Source organism: Borostomias antarcticus (genome assembly GCF_949987555.1).
Source record: "Borostomias antarcticus genome assembly, chromosome: 10".
NCBI lineage: Eukaryota > Metazoa > Chordata > Actinopteri > Stomiiformes > Stomiidae > Borostomias > Borostomias antarcticus.
This window is the reverse complement of record NC_140243.1, coordinates 14,616,565-14,633,186: the sequence shown is the minus strand read 5'-3', so window position 1 is coordinate 14,633,186 and position 16,622 is coordinate 14,616,565. Positions and strand designations below refer to the sequence as shown.

Sequence of the window (16,622 nt, the reverse complement as noted above, 5' to 3'; positions counted from 1 at the left end):
ATTTAAGTACAAAATACCATTGTACAAAACAAGTCAACAGAGAACCCCGCAGACCCGGCCCAAAGAAAACAAGCAGACAGCAGTCATAAGCTAAACAGCCTTGAGACATCCCCTGGTGTCAATACAATTACTGTGCATGTTCACAGCCTCTCCACTGCAGGCAAGTTGGTAATATGAGACAGCTGCTGCTGCTGAAGAGATCCTATTCTATCATCTGACTGCACACAATCAAACACATCTTTAGACAATTTAATATTCTTTCAGAGTAATTATCACACAACATACAGTATATTGTTTCAATTGCTGTTGTCTTTCTGTGGAGGGAATCGTGGGAATCCGAGCCATAATGTTGTCGATTCATGCCAAACTGGTTCTGACCAACGCAACTTACTACTCTGTTTACACAAAGTGACCACTTAAAGTGGCATGGTCACCAGGCAAAACAAACTTGGACTTGTTTCTGTTCACCTAAGACTGCGCGGTACATTTCTGCTTGTATTTATGAAAAAATAAATTGTATGTGCGTGAGATTTATTAAAAATACCAGTGAGTTTATTATGAGCCATTCTACAGAGGTGCAGGTGTTGCCATGTGTCATACATGGGCCCCCGTCACTGCCTCCGACGACTACGCAATCATGTGTCCAGGCTGACTGGCAGCACACTCGCGCGCGCACACTTAGCGACTGGCTAATTACACGGTAAATCTGATGTGGTGTGAGAATCTTGTGAGTGAGCGCAACAAAATAGGAACATGCTGGTCTGTCTGCAGCTGTAGCAGCTGTCATCATCGGTGCCTCGTAAAAGCAGTTTGATTCGCTCGCTCGTTCAGGTGACATTTCACCGTCTCTGACCGCGTGGTTGAAATATCACCCGACCGGGCGAGTGAATCAAAACACGAGCCTCTGATTATTTAGTTGAAGCTGCTGTATCTGCCTCGTGTGGATGTCCCCAGCGGCGGTCTTCCAGAGGAGAACGTGAGCGTCAAAGAGTCTCTCTGTCCTGCTACCGGGTGAGCGGGGTGACAGCCCCGACCCCCAACCCCGGCGAACAAGACCCCCGGCACCCCCCCACCCATGAGCCCTCAGTCATCCCCGAGGCGGAAGCCCTGGCCCCAGTTGTGGCGACCTCCGCCCCCACCGCCCTGCTGCTCCTGGGGGGCTGGTCTCCTGCTGGGCGGAGCTCCGAACCCTGAGACTCCCCCTCTCCTGTTGGGGAGGAAGCGGTACCTGTGAACAGAGAGGAACCATTAGTGACTGGGATAAGGATAAGAGGGAGGTTCAACACACAAATAGCTATGAGGGGGGGCGCTAGGGATGAGGCTAGGGATGAGGGGTGAAGCTGTAGGAGGTAAAGGACGAAGGCTAGGGGGCTAGACTCCGGGTGCTAGAGGGTTGAGTTGATATTGAGATGAACTCACAAGAACTCTGGTGTGGAGAGGAAGGATCGGCCCCCCAAATCCATGGGGTATTTGAACATGAGGAAGAAGTACAGATGGCCAACCAGGTTCCCGATCAGCTCATTGACAAACCTAGGGGGGTAGAATAGAACAGTTCTTTATTTTCTCTCGAGGGGGGGATCTTTTACAGGGAAAGTTGGTTTAACAGTAGACAACATAACAGGTGATATGCCTGCAGAAAACCATTCCCGCCATTCCCAAAGCCACGACAGGCTATTCTCTCAACCAAGTTATTCACGCGAAAACAAATCACGCGCATGGACAGGGGCACAGCCATCTGCACATTCAATCGCTAGGCACGTCAGACACATGGGAATGAGCGCCATTGAAATAGCCGAGGCAATATTCATCAGAATGTTTTTAATAGCTTATAGCGTGTGTTGGGTTGGTTGACGTCGCCCGTCCGGCCATCTGGAAGTTCACTGGTGCCCAGCGGAGGCAGCAGAACCTCATCTCCAGAGGGTGTGGCTTCAGGCTGGACATTTGCCACCGACTAAGAGGCCCCTTTACCGTGCCGGTAAGAGCACCTGTTGAGGACGGTGCGCCTGTGTGATGGAGAGGACTTCATCCTGTAAGATTGCCTCCATGGAATTGCGTATATCTGTATATTCTTAAAACACAATGTGCCTTCGTATAATGCAATGTTACTTTGTTTCCTATTGTAAGAGTTGAAAATATATGATGGAAAAGAGAGAGAATGCCCATTGTCTACAGCAGTGGTTCTTAACCTTGTTGGAGGTACTGAACCCCACCAGTTCCATATGCGCATTCACCGAACCCTTCTTAATTGGAAAAATAAAATATGATTTTTTCAAATTCAAAACATACTGTAGGTATATATTTTACTGGTGCACAAAATGAACCGTGCATCAACATCACTGTGTTCAAAGAACAAAACCATCAAAACATGATTTTCACACAAAAACAAAAGCATAATAATGAATATTTACTGCAAATCAGTGTGACTTCTGCTGTTGCCTTTCAGAGACCAGTTCAGACCTTGGCAAGTGCCACTCTCATGTCATTTTCGCAACAAAGTCTGTTCCTTTCACAATCACACGACGTACCATCACGACAGTCACAAGTCGACTACTGAGCGCACCAAATTCCCTGCAGCACAGATAGGCCAAGCGATGTAGCGTGATCACCTGCAGCCAATGATGGCCAAGCGGGGCGTGTCATCACGAATCATATGAGTCGGGTGTGTGTCTTGACCTCCGCCGAACCCCTGAGACTGACTCACCGAACCCCTGGGGTTCGATCGAACCCAGGTTAAGAACCACTGGTCTACAGCATGTATATTTTGATCTGTGCTCTTTTAGACACACGAACCTAGCAGTTTCCCTTGGTGAAGTCACAGTAAATTTAGCACTCGCAAAATTATAATCACCATTCTTTCTTTCAAGCCCATTTCCCTGTCCCGTCGTAAAAGGTTTCATTCTCCTTCTACTCTAGAACACGTTTTGGGGTTCCGAGTCAGAACAGACTATTTTGTTTTCAAACAGACACCAGAAAGCCGTACTTCCCTTGCCAGAGGCACACAAAAAATCATCCGGTTTACTATATTGACTACTATTAATTGTTTATAGTGTGATGCAAACGTGTGTGCTAGTCAATTGTTTATTTGTTTAAATAGTCTATTATTAGATAATATTAGATATTCAATATCCCTGAAAGCCCCTAATGGGCTATTTATGGCACTATAAGGTAGGCTATTGCTGCGAGGGGCTATATGCTGATATTTAACAACACAACAGACACTGGAAATAGCCTATCTAATGCTTGGACATAGACATCTGTGGTTTTTACATTACATATTTACAGGGAAAAATGGAATGAGAAAATCATTTGACTGTGCGGCCACCACGACACAGGCTATTTTGTTCTTATAAAAAGTTTCAATTCTTTAACAACTGGCCTTTTTGCTTAGTAAAGTGATTGATTAATTGATGTAAAATGGATAACAAACAAGTCTCATTTCAGTTCTATAAAATCATGCATGTGTCAAAAGCATGGGGCGTGAACAGACAGCCAACTGAAAAACAGGTTGGCGCATTCACTGTAGCGAGCCTTTGACACTAACAAATACACACAGGTGAGAGCATAGACAGGGACATAAAACACCACTAACCTCTACTACTAGGCCAGGCATTGTTATCGCAGATTGACTTTTGGTTCTTTTACCATGTGGTTGAAATATTAACTAAATGAGTGAGTGAATCAAAACACTTACGAGCCACCAATGATGTAGTTGAAGCCAAGGATGAACCAAGGTAGATAACATGCCTAGAGAGTGAGAGAAATATCATGAGGACTAGCTTTTTATTAACCTTCGGTAATTGGTGTTAGAGAATGTGTCATGTAAACGCTTGTAAGAATGCGTCATGTAAACTCTTGCTGTACCTTGAAGCGTGTGCCGAACCAGAAGGAGACTATCATGTCTCGGTTGAGCTGGGCCCACACGTACAACACTGACATGATCAGAGGGATCATCAGTAGCTGAAAGAACGAACACACACACACACACACAAACACAAACACACACACCAGCCATCTTAGAACAGTTTCCCTCTTGAGTTTGCTTATTACTCTAAATGTAAAGCACTTTGAATTGCATTTTATGTCAATGAAAGGTGCTCTATAAATAAAGTTAATTCTAATTAGTATTATTGTTATTATTATTACTCATTTCATTATAAAGTAGACCAATACTTGATGGTGATTTAAGTTTCACCAATCATACTCCATCTCTTGTAGACTTAAGATCCATTTCAACATGGCCCTGACTAAAATCTGCGATGGACACAGCCCTGGTCTGAGTCATACAGCCTACAGCTGGAACAGAGAGGGCTGATGAAGAGTTATCAGCCTCAGAGGATGAGGACCCTGCTGACAATAACGCAGCCAAACTTCAGCTACAGTACCATGGGACAAGTCTGAGTCACACCAATGACGTAATGGACTACAGACAAAGTAGCAGCTTAGTCATGGCAGGCAGAGGAGAAGAAAATAGAGTGGAACCTAATAGCTTAGTTAGCTGACACACACAGGTCTGGAGCAAGGGTAATCATTCATTCCCAGGCTCCCTCACTCTGTGCTGATAGTCGAGGAAGAAGGAAAAGAGAAGAACACCCACCTGCATGTCCATCATCAAGCCGGTTATCTACAGCAGCAGGGTCAAGGACAACAGAATCATTTCTTGAATGGAGAGACATTTTAGAGCTCTTATCGCAGAGCTTGACGATATAACATTTGCAGTGGGGACATCACAGAAGTAAAACATACATTTGGACGTTTGGTCTTTTGAGAATGTAATGTGTAGTTTGCTGCAGAGCACCTGTGCCTCTTTATTCTTTGCGAAGACAAATAAATCAAATGTCTGCTTCAAGTGAACTCATACTACTTTTGACAAAAGCAAAAAGTTGGACTGGTTAGAGGCAGAGTGTGTGTGAATCGAACCAGGGTCTCATGTGAGCTGGGCCCCATGTGACCTAAATTAAGCGCTTGGCTGTGCAGGGAGACTGTGTGCCACTGTGCCATGGGCACGGTGCCCCTCCAACCTGGCACAGAGACCAGGGAGGGTAACAGAATACTTCAGCAGCAACATAGTTGGTTGATAAAACAGACCTTTCCCCAATGTCGCTGACCAACCAACATCAGTAGGTTAATGTGCACTGGGATTATAAATGCAAAAACAAAAAAGCTAAATATCAGAGCACGCCTTTTAACACCATAGAACCTTCCGTGACATCCATATTGTTTGTTGTGATTATTGTTGTTGTTGTTTAAAAGCATGTAATATAATGAAAGGATACAACGATGCAGATCCAGTTGAAGAGCAGCATGAACAAGTAGTCAGCTGGTCGCCCATCAAACGCACCTGGACAGAGCAGATAAACAAGGCTCAGTGCTGTCAGACTGCAGGCCAGAGTCCTATCCTATCCAACCAGACCTGCAGAGCAAGGCAGTTATTGATTGCTTAGCCTCCAGACACTACCGTACAACTGGCAGTCTTGCAGTCAAGTCAGTCATCCAGCCAGAGACAGTCAGCTAGCCAGCTACCCAGTCAAACAGTCAACCAGCCAGCCTGTGACCTCGCGTGCCCCCACGTGACCTCACCTGTCTCCAGCCTGGTGGAGTACTGGTAGAGGAAGTAGAGGTTGACCAGGTAGAGGAAACCTGTCCCTGGACCCACAGGGAAGTAAAGTGTCGAAGACACTGGCCTCCATATCTGTAGAGAGAAAAGAGAGGGAGTCAGTCAATCATTTTTCTATATAGTTATAAAATAACATCCAGCATAGACCCAATGCCATGTTGCTGAGACAACCACAACACTTCCAATAAAGGCTAAAATTCCTCAAGGTCTCACATGAAATCAAACCCATTTGCGACTATGCTCAACTAACCAAGGCAGAATACACACTGCCTGAGAGACGCAGACACTGCAACTACTTATGTTTGATAAATGACTGCACAGCTTCATTCAGATGAACAGACCCGCCATACTACCATCTAGGCCCACAGCAGGAATGAAGGGGAGACCCCTAGTGTGTTGCCAAGCAGCCAGGCAGGCAGTGAGCTGTTGTGACAGCTACAGTATGCCTTCAGCTCCGATTTCTGTCAGCCTACGTGATGAAACAGATTACAATGTTGTTGTGACTTCCAGCCAGACACTGTAAACTGGCACATCTAGGAATAAAACACTAAAGAGAGAAGCCATGTTATGTTAAGCTCTGATATGTTTTCGTAGGGACGCGTTGAGATGTAACCCGAGTGAAACGGTGTCCTTGTGAGTCCCGAGTAGGTAGTGAGTTGTTGGTTGAACTCATTCCAGGAGCTAGCTTTTCATCTGCAAAGCTAAATGGTGTCTGTCCCACGGGAGACCCGAGTTCGAATCCCACCCTGGGCATGCTGAAACGTGGCTACAGAGAGACAAAAGTTTCAATCTCAGTTGCCATCTCCCACAGGTCTGTTGTCTAAACAGCATAAATCAGTTTTGTACATACTTGATTTGTTTACAGTAGATCAGAGAGAGACAGAGAGCATGGGGGGAGAGAGAGAGAGAGAGAGAGAGAGAGAGAGAGAGAGAGAGAGAGAGAGAGAGAGAGATGCAGCTAATTTATTGCATGAGTTGCAGTGCAGGGCATATCAGGTAGGCTATAATAGGCCTGTGGATATTCTAATTCTATGGGTAAGATAAGAGCAGGAACTGTAACTTATCTAACTACCTTATTCGCAACGGTCCATGGCAAACATTTTTCATATCGCCGAACTCTTAATTATATTCATTGCACAGCCTTATCTCTGCTTGCAGAGTCACTTGCGTCACCTGAAACTGAAGTCAAGTCACTCTTTGCCTGGTCGTTGCTGTTACAGAGTTTTAGCTACTGCAGTGTGGACATGGTCGTCTCGGAGGGCTGAATAGCACCATCTGGTGGACGGATGACTGGGGATATGGTCTTGCAAAAACCTCACTCAATGGAAATAATTTACTGCCGACATTAAGTAATTTGGCCATAAGGAGGCTACTCAAACTGAAAGTGTCCTTGGCCCTGAAGGGAAAGCATCCACAGATGACGGTAAGGGGCTTTTTGACCAGTCATGCATCCCGGAAGTCCAGCCTCACGTTCTTGCGCCTCGCTTTGTGATTGGACACCATTCACGTCTCTCAGTCAGGACAAGCAAGGCCTGTAAGCATTGCTAACTAGATTTCTAGCTAACTAATTGCTAATCGATGACTAGATATAACATTAAATCAAATCCAACAACTCACCTGAAATTTGTGAAAGAAATAGTCAGGCCATAACACGAGGTACATGGGACTGATTAGTCCCAATTTCCCTATCAAAGGGACAGCAATTGACCCAGCAAACCAAAACCGAGTGAGCAACGGGATGCTTTTGAACCAGTCCCCGATGTCTGACATCTTTCCATATAATCTCGGCCAAACAACCGCAGTGGAATGGATGTCACACAGTAAACGAACGATTCCAAACACAGTGCTGCTCTTCTTAAAAATGTATTCCCTTTCGATGTGTTCTACTGTATTCTTCCTCAAGTTTACATGACGTGGCTGCTCACCGCTAGCTCTGCTCAGCTACTTCCTGTTAGATCTGACGTCCTCCAGGATGAGCCACAGAGGAGCAGCCAGCAAACGGGGGGCGTGTATTCAAACAATATGAATTTAGTAGTAATTAATATCGACACCTTAACTTAACGACACATCTTTACCTTTTCTATGGCACTAACCACAAATGACAGACGCCTACTATTAGCTGGTCCCAGCTGCCAAAAGAATGGTAATCTGTCGCTGGAAACCACCACATGTTGCTGTCAGTGAGGGAATGGTTCTCTCCTTACCGAGATAGACCTATTGCACAGCTAGAGCTCTCTACAGCAAAATTCCATCATGCTAAAATACAAAACACTATCTGCATGTCCAAGCTGCTGGATACAATCAATATGCTATTTTAAATATATGACACTATTTTCCATAACTATTCACTCATGTAGTCTACTTTTTGTTCTCAAGCCTACTTGCTGTGTTATCTGTTCAGAATATTATGTCTGTTTAGAATTTTAGATGTCCTACATAGCCTACTGGTTAATATGGATCACGGGATTCCTGGGGTAGCAGGGGGATGGGGTGGGGAGTAAGATGGGTCAATGTCCATCTGTTGCTTTGTTGGTTGTACATCTGAGTATGTCTGTAGTAATCATGTCATGGTTTAATGTTGTTATGTATGTCATCATCATGGTAATTGGGTCGTCCACAGACGGGCCTGCATCTCCAGTTATCCCAGTCCTCCATATACACCTGGCGATCTCATCGGTGGTCTCCACTTCCAAGATCTAGGACCTAGGATCTCAACCCTACCTGGCCTACCACAGACACAGCCATCCATGATTGATCGCATGGGATAAGTAGATGAGGATGATAGACTGCAAGACTACAGATAGTTTACTAAATTGCCAGTTTGGGAACCTTTAAATGTCTCCTAGCTGCGTACCTAATTAAGTCTTAAGACTGGAATGAGGAATTGATTAGATATGCCTACGGACAAGTGATGACAAGAATTCCAGTGTACCTGTAGGCCTACCTGCCTACTTGACACTTTCTATTCTCGATTCTATTCTATTCGCACGGAGATAAAGTCAGTGACTACATATATCTGTAAAAACTAGCGAACATTACACTGCTCGTAGTTGACGCAGAAGCACGCTGTTGATTCTGAGAATGAACTTCATTACCCACAATGCTCTTACGTTTACATGCATGACGTCTCTATGAGGCGACTGATAATTTTTGTCAACACCACAGCTTATATTGCTACGCTAGATTTTGAATATTCATTGAATTCAGTGCGTATTTAGACATATCAAACATTTGATTTTACTCTACATAATAAGACATGCTGAATAATCGTTACTGCTTCCAAATTGCCTTTGGCTCGTTTATAATGCTGATGTTATAACGACCCGTTCTTTCAAATTTCGCGCTGCACATACCGCCAGACGATAGGCTAGCAAGCTAATTTCCTAGCTGGCTGGCCACAAACCTCTATAGAAGTTCTCCAGCTAGATCTGCTCTTTAAAATGCAGGTGACCGATATAGGAAACAAGGAGGAGGGCAAAGTGTGGCATCGCAAACCAACGCCAACTAGTAATGGGTAGGGTATAATCTTCACCTGAGAATGTTAACTGACGTTAGCTAAATTAACCTTTCAAAATCCGCTTTCATCAAACTATTACCTCCAGCTATCAATTGTGATACTGTGTTACTCTTTAAGAATGAAGACCATATAAACCACGAAGACATGTTATAACAATAGAGTGTTAAATTACTATGTGATTGAAACTTAATCTGAACAGGAATGTTGTTTTTCTTACAGGGTTATGGTCACAGTGACACGCAGTATATCTACCTATCAATCCAAAATTGTTCGCTTTCTACATGTCGCCTTCGACACCACAGGGGATTCCTTCCTGGCTGGAGACCACCACGGGAACATCTATGTGTTTGACATTAGCAGAAACAGGTTAATTACTTTATTCACTGACTGTCAAGGAACACCCTAACCCATATAATGCCCCCTCAACTAGTACGTTTACTGCATTGACAGTGCTCCTCTGATGTTGCTCCATCAGGTTTAGGCTTGTTCAGAGAACTGGTCAAGCATGCACTGCTCTGGCTTTCAACCTGCGCCGGACTACAGAATACTTGGTTGCTCTGGCTGACTACTCCGTCAAGTGCTTTGACAAAGGTATGATTATTATTTCTGCCCAAGATCACTGCCTAAATTGTCAATGACTGACTGATGTTATTGTCTCGTTCTCACCTTCATTTGGATCCCCATTACAGACACATTTCGGCCGCTAGTCTTCCTGGCTTTTGTCAAAGGAAGCTAATGGCACCGATCTGTGTGTCGTGAGTAAGGCTCTTAAGAGTGTCTGTCTGATGACTGTTTTCCTGTTGCTATCAGACACAAAGCAGCTGGTGAGCTGGATGCGAGGCCATGAGGGGGCGGTGTCCTGGGTTTCGGTTCATGGGTCAGGCCGCTACGCCATCACCACCTCGGCCGACGCCGCTCAGCTCTGGGACCTGGACACCTTCCAGAGGAAGAGGAAGCTCAACGTTCGCCAGTCTGTTGCCATGCAGAGGGTAAGACAGCCGAAGTCCCCTAATCCTAGTCTCGCACGGACAGACTTGACGTGAGCGCTTACATGAAATTTGCTTAAAGATTACTCTGACCCTAAACCAAAATGACTAAAATGGCCATGTAACCTGTGTGTGTGTGTGTTACCCAGGTGTTCTTCCTTCCCCTGAGTAACACCATCCTCAGCTGCTTCAGTGATGACTCAATATTTGCCTGGGAGAGCGACACACTCTTCTGTAAATACCAGCTTCCCGTCCCAGACCAGGGTCCTAGGGTCCACTACAAGGCCTTCACTGTCACACGGTGGGTCTGGGGGACCATGGGGGACAAGGACTGGGACTGTAACAGATCCGACCTGTACCTTTTCTTTGTATTTATTCATTGAAGTCTAGGTATGGTGTAGGCCCTGTACAGTATCAAATCAGATTGATTTCCCCTTGAGGTTTGATGTGTTAAGACCTGCTGCTGTACTTGTTAATCTTACACTCAGTGTGTGATTTGGATCTTGGTGTGTGTGTGTGTGTTTATGTTTGTTTTTGCAGTGATGGTAAGATCCTGGCGGCCGGCGGCAGGTCCAACCTGCTGCACCTTTGGTGTCTGGACAGCAGGCAGCTCCTCAGGGTCGTCCAGATGCCCCCTAAGGTCCGCACTGTCCGACAGCTGGACTTCCTCAATGACAGTTTCGATGGTGGTGCCAGCCAGGTATGGTCAGGAGAAGAGTGTGCCTGTCGTCTGATCTGTCGTCTGGGCACCTTTTCCAATTTTATTTATGTATTGGTTTATTTGTCAGGGACAATACAACTAATATAACTAATTGGCGACCCCTGTCCCTAGTTGACTTTACTAATCTAAAATGGTCACTACATCATCATTACAAAGTTAAAATAAAATATAAAAGTGAATACATAGTAAGTAGTGGAGTGAATGGCCGGAGTGAACAGTTAACATGGTCGCCGAAAGGAAACTGCCGGCGCTTCCGCGTCCAGTCTATACCCGCCGTTACTGGTCTCAGTGGCTTACCTGGCTTGCACCAGTACCAGGGGTACCGTATTGTTGTGTGTTCCTCAGACCCTGGGCGTGTTGAGCCAGGATGGTATCATGCGCTTCATCAACATACAAACCTGCAAGCTCCTGTTTGACATTGGTACCCATGACGACGCCATCACTTCAGCAGCGGTCAGCCCCAGTGGTCGCCATGTGGTCGCCGTGATGGACAACGGCAGCCTGAATATCTACAGCATCCAGAGTCTCACCCAGGACTTCAACAAGGTAGCCATGGTCAGAAACTGTTTTTATGTGACAAGTTAGGGTTGGTCACTGAGCACCAGAAACCATCAGCAAATGAGCCCCACAAACTAGAAGTGTGCCTGTGTGTGATGATTTTTTTTTTTTCATCACACAGCTTTGACGCGTGTCACTATATGTTGGTCTACTGTACTTCTAGCAACATGTAGGCTACTCATCCCTGGATAGGCTGCTTAGGATTCAGACATCTCAAACAAATGTGCATACTCTTAGAATAGTCGAGGATCTAGGACTGCTTACAGCAGCCGGCCACTGCTAATGTAGCAGACATCAGTGCTGGCTGACCAGGCTCCATTCTCCTGAACAATGGACAACGGTCACCGGTATTTAATTGGCACACGTCTGCCTCTCTCTCTGCCCCCAGCCCCCCCCGCCCCTAGTGAAGGCGGTGAGCGGAGGGGAGGGCGCCGACCAGTCGGCTCTGAGAGTGAGGGTGAAGTCAGAGAAGTGCCAGAGACCAACTAAGACGTCAGGTCGGAGGGTGCAGACCAGAGTCCTCAGACCTGCAGCTTCCTCCCTGGTCGAAGATAAAGAGGTATGGATACAGACACACTGTCCCTTATCCATTGGTGGTGCACTGATCAGTGCTTTAGAGAGAACTCTCACAGAAACATTTCTCAGAAACATAAAGCCTAATTTATACTTTGTGAGCCGTGAGCAACATTTTTGGCTCATTGACGTCATTTGGAACGTCTCGCAGGCTGTGAGCTGCTTGGCTCGTACCACCTGAAATTTCTAGTGGCTCACACCGCGTCATTATATGTTGCACGTTGGTTGACTGGCCTGGAGAGACGAAGCGTTCTGTGTTGCTAGGAGATGAGAAACATTTTCTTATTTGGTAACAACATAGCATGATTGTGTTACACAGCAGGGCACGGCTCATTGAGTATAAATGCACAGAGCTATGAGCCGTGAGCCATGAGCCAAAAAATGTGGCTCACGGCTCACAAAGAATTATAAATATACAAAGAATATAAATTAGGCTTAAGGGTTACTTATTCACATAAATGTGAGTAATCTCTCAGAAAATAAATTGTTAGAGGAAAATCTTTATTTTTTTTTATTACAATTTTCGACTTACTGTCTGAATCGAGGGACTGGGTTGTCTCGCCAGAATGACTTGTCAGACGGTTTGAACAAGAAGAGGCTGGTGGCCCTACTCAAGGCCTTCGGAGAGTATCCAGCCAAATACAGGTACGTCAACAATATGTCACATGGATTAGCGCGGCCGTGTCAGTTGATCTCACGGCACTCCGTAATAACCAACCCCTATTACTAGATCGATAGTGTAGTAACGATCAGTAGTGTTAGTGTCTCGTAAGGGTCAGTTCTAATACCTTGTACCCACCCTCCACACAGGATGTTTGTGTGGCGCTCTCTGCTGCGTCTGCCAGAGAACCACGCGGCCTTCAGCAGCCTGACAGACAAGGGCCTCCACCCCGCCTATCTCAGCCTGCAGGAGCGCTACCCCATCAAGAGTTACAAGCTACAGAGGGGACTGCAGAGGTAGATAGTCACACCGAAAAGCAGTGAACACTGAAGTGTGATGATGGGTGCTATTTTAGGGATATTCTGTGGGATAATTTTAACTTGACTGTGGCCTACTGGAGATGATGTGTTTTCATCTCTGTGCGTGACCCAGGGTGCTCTCTGCTCTCGCTCACTGGTCGGCCATCTTTGGGGAGACGGAATACCTTCCTCTCGTGGCCTTTCCCTTCGTCAAGCTCTTCCAGAACAATCCACTGGTCTGCTTCGAGGTGGTCGCCACCGTCATAGGTACAATATACAGTATCTACTGGAGAAGACTGACTGAGCATTATACTGTCAAGTTGTTTTAGTCATTGCGAGGCTCTGTTTCATTCGAGGTTGTAGCTCCCTCCTACCTGTTCTTGTTCACTTCTCTTTACAGATCTGATAGGTCATCCTACTGTTATCAGATCAGTGAAAGGGGAGCGAACGTAGACAGGTGGAAGGGAACAATTTCCTGGATTGAGATCCAGCCCAGAGGTCCGTATCATGTAGAACCCTCTCTTTGTCTCCTCTCCTCTCCGCAGTGAACTGGTGCCAGCACTGGTTTGAGTACTTCCCCAACCCTCCCCTGAACGTGCTGAGCATGGCAGAGAACGTTCTGGCGCACCACGATAAGGAGCTGCTGCAGCATTTTGTAGACTGTGGGGTCACCTCCCAGGTGAGGACTTTTTATTTTGTCTTTCTAGTTGGTGAATACTTTAACCAGGGCCATCTTCCATGTGGCCTTTTGTCTCTCAAAATAAGAATATACGATGCCCATGCAAAGAAAGGCTCCACTTGAATAGCTCATAGATGATTTGTTCTTCAAAGAAAGTCAGGGGTTTTGAGTCTACATGTGTATCCAAAGCTTGTTGCACAGCAGTCCAATAGGGATTAATGTCCCAGTGTTCTCCCTTTGTCTACCCCTCTCCACCTCTGCCCCTCCACCTCACTGTCCATCTCCCTCTGCCCCCCCCACCCCCCCAACTCCCTGTCTCCATCAACCCCCCCCACCCCCCCGTCTCAGCTGTACGTGTGGCCCCTGCTGGAGACCCTGTTCTCGGAGGTGCTGACCAGAGATGAGTGGCTGCGTCTGTTCGACAACGTCTTCTCCAACCACCCCTCCTTTCTGCTGCTGGCCACCGTGGCCTACGTCACCTGCTGCAGGGCCCCGCTGCTCCTCTGCAGCCAGAGGACAGACTTCGAGGTACCGGTCTGCAGCTGGAGCAGCCAGAGCTCCAGCATGTCCTTCTGTAGTCCAGGGAGGTCGTACCTGCGCAACGCCTCTGTGATCTCGCCAGTAAATAATATGCTCCTATTTGAACTGTGTCTCTCTACTTTCACCTTCACCTTCACCTCTCTCTCTGTCTGTCTGTCTGTCTGTCTGTCTGTCTGTCTGTCTGTCTGTCTGTCTGTCTGTGTCTTTCTGTCTCTCTCTTTGTCTCTCTCTCTGTCTGTCTCTCTCTCTGTCTCTCTCTCTCTCTGTCTGTCTCTCTCTCTCTCTCTGTCTTTATCTCTCTGTCTCTCTCTCTCTGTCTGTCTCTGTCTCTCTCTCTCTGTCTCTCTCTCTCCCTCCTCCTCAGTATTTCTTCCACCACCGTAACAACCTGGACCTGGTTGCCATGGTGAAGGAGACGTACCGGCTGATGGCTGGCACGCCGGCGGAGCTCCACCCCCGGGGCCTGCTGGCAGACGTGGAGCCGCTGACCAGGGGCCAGTATCCCGTCTTCAACAAGTACCCGTCCTTCATCGTGGAGTACCAGTCCCAGGAGCGCCAGAGGATCCGCCAGCAGGAGATGGAGTACCTCCGGGAGAGGTGAGGAGTTAGCACACGTTCTTTTATCAATCATCTTCAAGAGATCCTCCCATTTTTCACACGTACATTTTTGTGCGTTTACGCATTCGCGCGGCGTGTGCATGCGGGTGCGTGGTATGTGGGTGAGTGCGTATGTGCGTGCGGACGTGTGTGTCTGTGCGTGCGTGCGGCCATGTGTGTGTGTGCGTGTGGCCGTGTGTGTGTGCGCGCGGCCGTGTGTGTGTGTGGCCGTGTGTGTGTGTGGCCGTGTGTGTGTGTGTGTGTGTGTGTGCGTGTGTGTGTGCGTGTGTGTGTGTGTGTGCGCGTGTGCGTGCGGCCGTATGTGTGTGTGTGCGTGTGCGCAGGCAGGCGGTGCAGGAGCTGGGTGCGGAGACGGTGCGGAGGCAGGCGGAGGAGGAAGCCTGGTTCACTCAGCAGGAGCTGCTCCAGCAGGCAGAGGAACAGCGCAGGAACATCCTGCAGGAGGAGGAGAACAAGCTCACCCAGCAGAGGACCAGGTCAGCTCTCTCACACACACACACACACACACACACACACACACACACACACACACAAACACACACACACACACAGGTGCATTCTGATGGACAGATGAGCCGAACTGAACTCTGTCCTGCATGTGTGTCTATGCTTGTTTGTGTGCGCATGTGTGTGTGTGTGCGTGTGTGTGTTTTCAGGTTGGCAGCCATGAAGAGAGAGCTGAAGGTGAAGGAGCTCCAGCTGATGGATGCAGCCAGGAGACGGTTCCTGAAGCACCAGCAGGACCAGAGGACCAACCAACTCCACAGACTGGACCACGAGATCCAGAGAAAGGCCAGGAAACCCTCTCTCTCAACTCGACTGGGCCTCCACACCTAATCTTGTGTGTTCTATGTTCTATATTTTAAAAGTGTGTGTGTTGTACTGTGTGTGTGTGTGTGTGTGTGTGTGTGTGTGCGTGTGCGTGTGCGTGTGCGTGTGCGTGGGTGTGTGTGTATGCGTGTGTGTTGTATAGATGGACCTGCGGGATCAGGAGACGGCCATAGCAGTCCAGGATCTAGAAGTTAGACAGATGGAGCTGGAAGCTCAGATGAGGGTGTTGGAGCAGGTGGGTGTAAAACATGATCATGCACACCTGGGTCCAAACACTATTTGAAAAGGTTTAAATTACTTATCTGTGCTAGATTTGTCTTGCCCGGCACAGTGGAACCAAAACTGATCCCCAAAAATGCAAACCCCACCCTCCTGACACTCCTGGCAAACTCAAGCAAGTACTTGAACGGATTTGAAGTGGCCCTGGTCCGCAGTAGTATCTGGTACTTATCCACCAGACAGTGAAGGATAAGATTGTTTACTTCCTGAGCGGATGAAATGAAAGCCGCCTTGTCCCGCAGACCCTGGCCAGAGAGCAGGAGCGTGTGAGCGAGGAGGTGAGGGTGGAGGTGGACACTAGGACCAGGAGGGCAGAGCTAGAGGAAGCCGCCCACCAGCAGCTCCTAAATGCCGCCAACGACACAGACCTCAGCCTGGCTACGAGGAGAGTAAGATATACCAACACTACCACTAGCATTCTCCATCCATCCCCTAGTCTACAAGTACCCTAGAGGGACCCTAGAGTGTGCGTCTAGCTTCCTAGACACTAGGCTTTTACACACTAGTCCCCCCCCCAGGGCACAAAACCATACAGTGACGTAGGGCTGCACGATTATGACAAAAGATAATAATTTTGATTATTTGCTTCAAAACGCTAATTGCGATTAATAATTGCGATTAATATTTAATATATAATAACCAAAAAGCTCCCAAATCACGGACGTTGATCCCTTTCTTGCTACTAACTCACTGACCTCGTTTTTGCTAATTTTTTCACTACTCACGGCTGCGGGTGCTCTTGTGAC

General features: G+C 47.2%; 2 protein-coding genes across 2 annotated transcripts in view; one reads left to right on the top strand and one right to left on the bottom strand.

Annotated features, from left to right (window-relative positions):
* Window positions 1-1,083: 1,083 nt before the first annotated feature.
* On the bottom strand, window positions 1,084-7,555 carry derl1 (derlin 1; the record flags this gene model as incomplete). Its single annotated transcript, XM_084444973.1, has 8 exons — window positions 7,232-7,555; window positions 5,578-5,689; window positions 5,274-5,338; window positions 4,595-4,621; window positions 3,862-3,957; window positions 3,692-3,744; window positions 1,420-1,530; window positions 1,084-1,228 (listed from the first exon to the last, which is right to left on the bottom strand). Exons 1-8 carry the CDS (start codon window positions 7,382-7,384, stop codon window positions 1,084-1,086), a joined length of 762 nt encoding a protein of 253 aa, XP_084301099.1. The 5' UTR covers window positions 7,385-7,555.
* A 1,499-nt stretch (window positions 7,556-9,054) lies between these two features.
* tbc1d31 (TBC1 domain family, member 31) overlaps window positions 9,055-16,622 on the top strand; it is a gene marked incomplete at its 5' end in the record, with an annotated part of 9,139 nt that continues 1,571 nt past the window's right edge. The window contains 18 exons of the mRNA XM_084444969.1: window positions 9,055-9,128; window positions 9,351-9,497; window positions 9,607-9,722; window positions 9,942-10,120; window positions 10,267-10,418; window positions 10,658-10,817; window positions 11,184-11,384; window positions 11,785-11,955; window positions 12,535-12,614; window positions 12,780-12,926; window positions 13,063-13,196; window positions 13,475-13,608; window positions 13,957-14,136; window positions 14,513-14,745; window positions 15,090-15,242; window positions 15,423-15,558; window positions 15,740-15,832; window positions 16,119-16,265. Coding sequence (XP_084301095.1) covers window positions 9,055-9,128; window positions 9,351-9,497; window positions 9,607-9,722; window positions 9,942-10,120; window positions 10,267-10,418; window positions 10,658-10,817; window positions 11,184-11,384; window positions 11,785-11,955; window positions 12,535-12,614; window positions 12,780-12,926; window positions 13,063-13,196; window positions 13,475-13,608; window positions 13,957-14,136; window positions 14,513-14,745; window positions 15,090-15,242; window positions 15,423-15,558; window positions 15,740-15,832; window positions 16,119-16,265 — 2,637 coding nt within the window. The remainder of the gene's footprint in view (window positions 9,129-9,350; window positions 9,498-9,606; window positions 9,723-9,941; window positions 10,121-10,266; window positions 10,419-10,657; window positions 10,818-11,183; window positions 11,385-11,784; window positions 11,956-12,534; window positions 12,615-12,779; window positions 12,927-13,062; window positions 13,197-13,474; window positions 13,609-13,956; window positions 14,137-14,512; window positions 14,746-15,089; window positions 15,243-15,422; window positions 15,559-15,739; window positions 15,833-16,118; window positions 16,266-16,622) is intronic.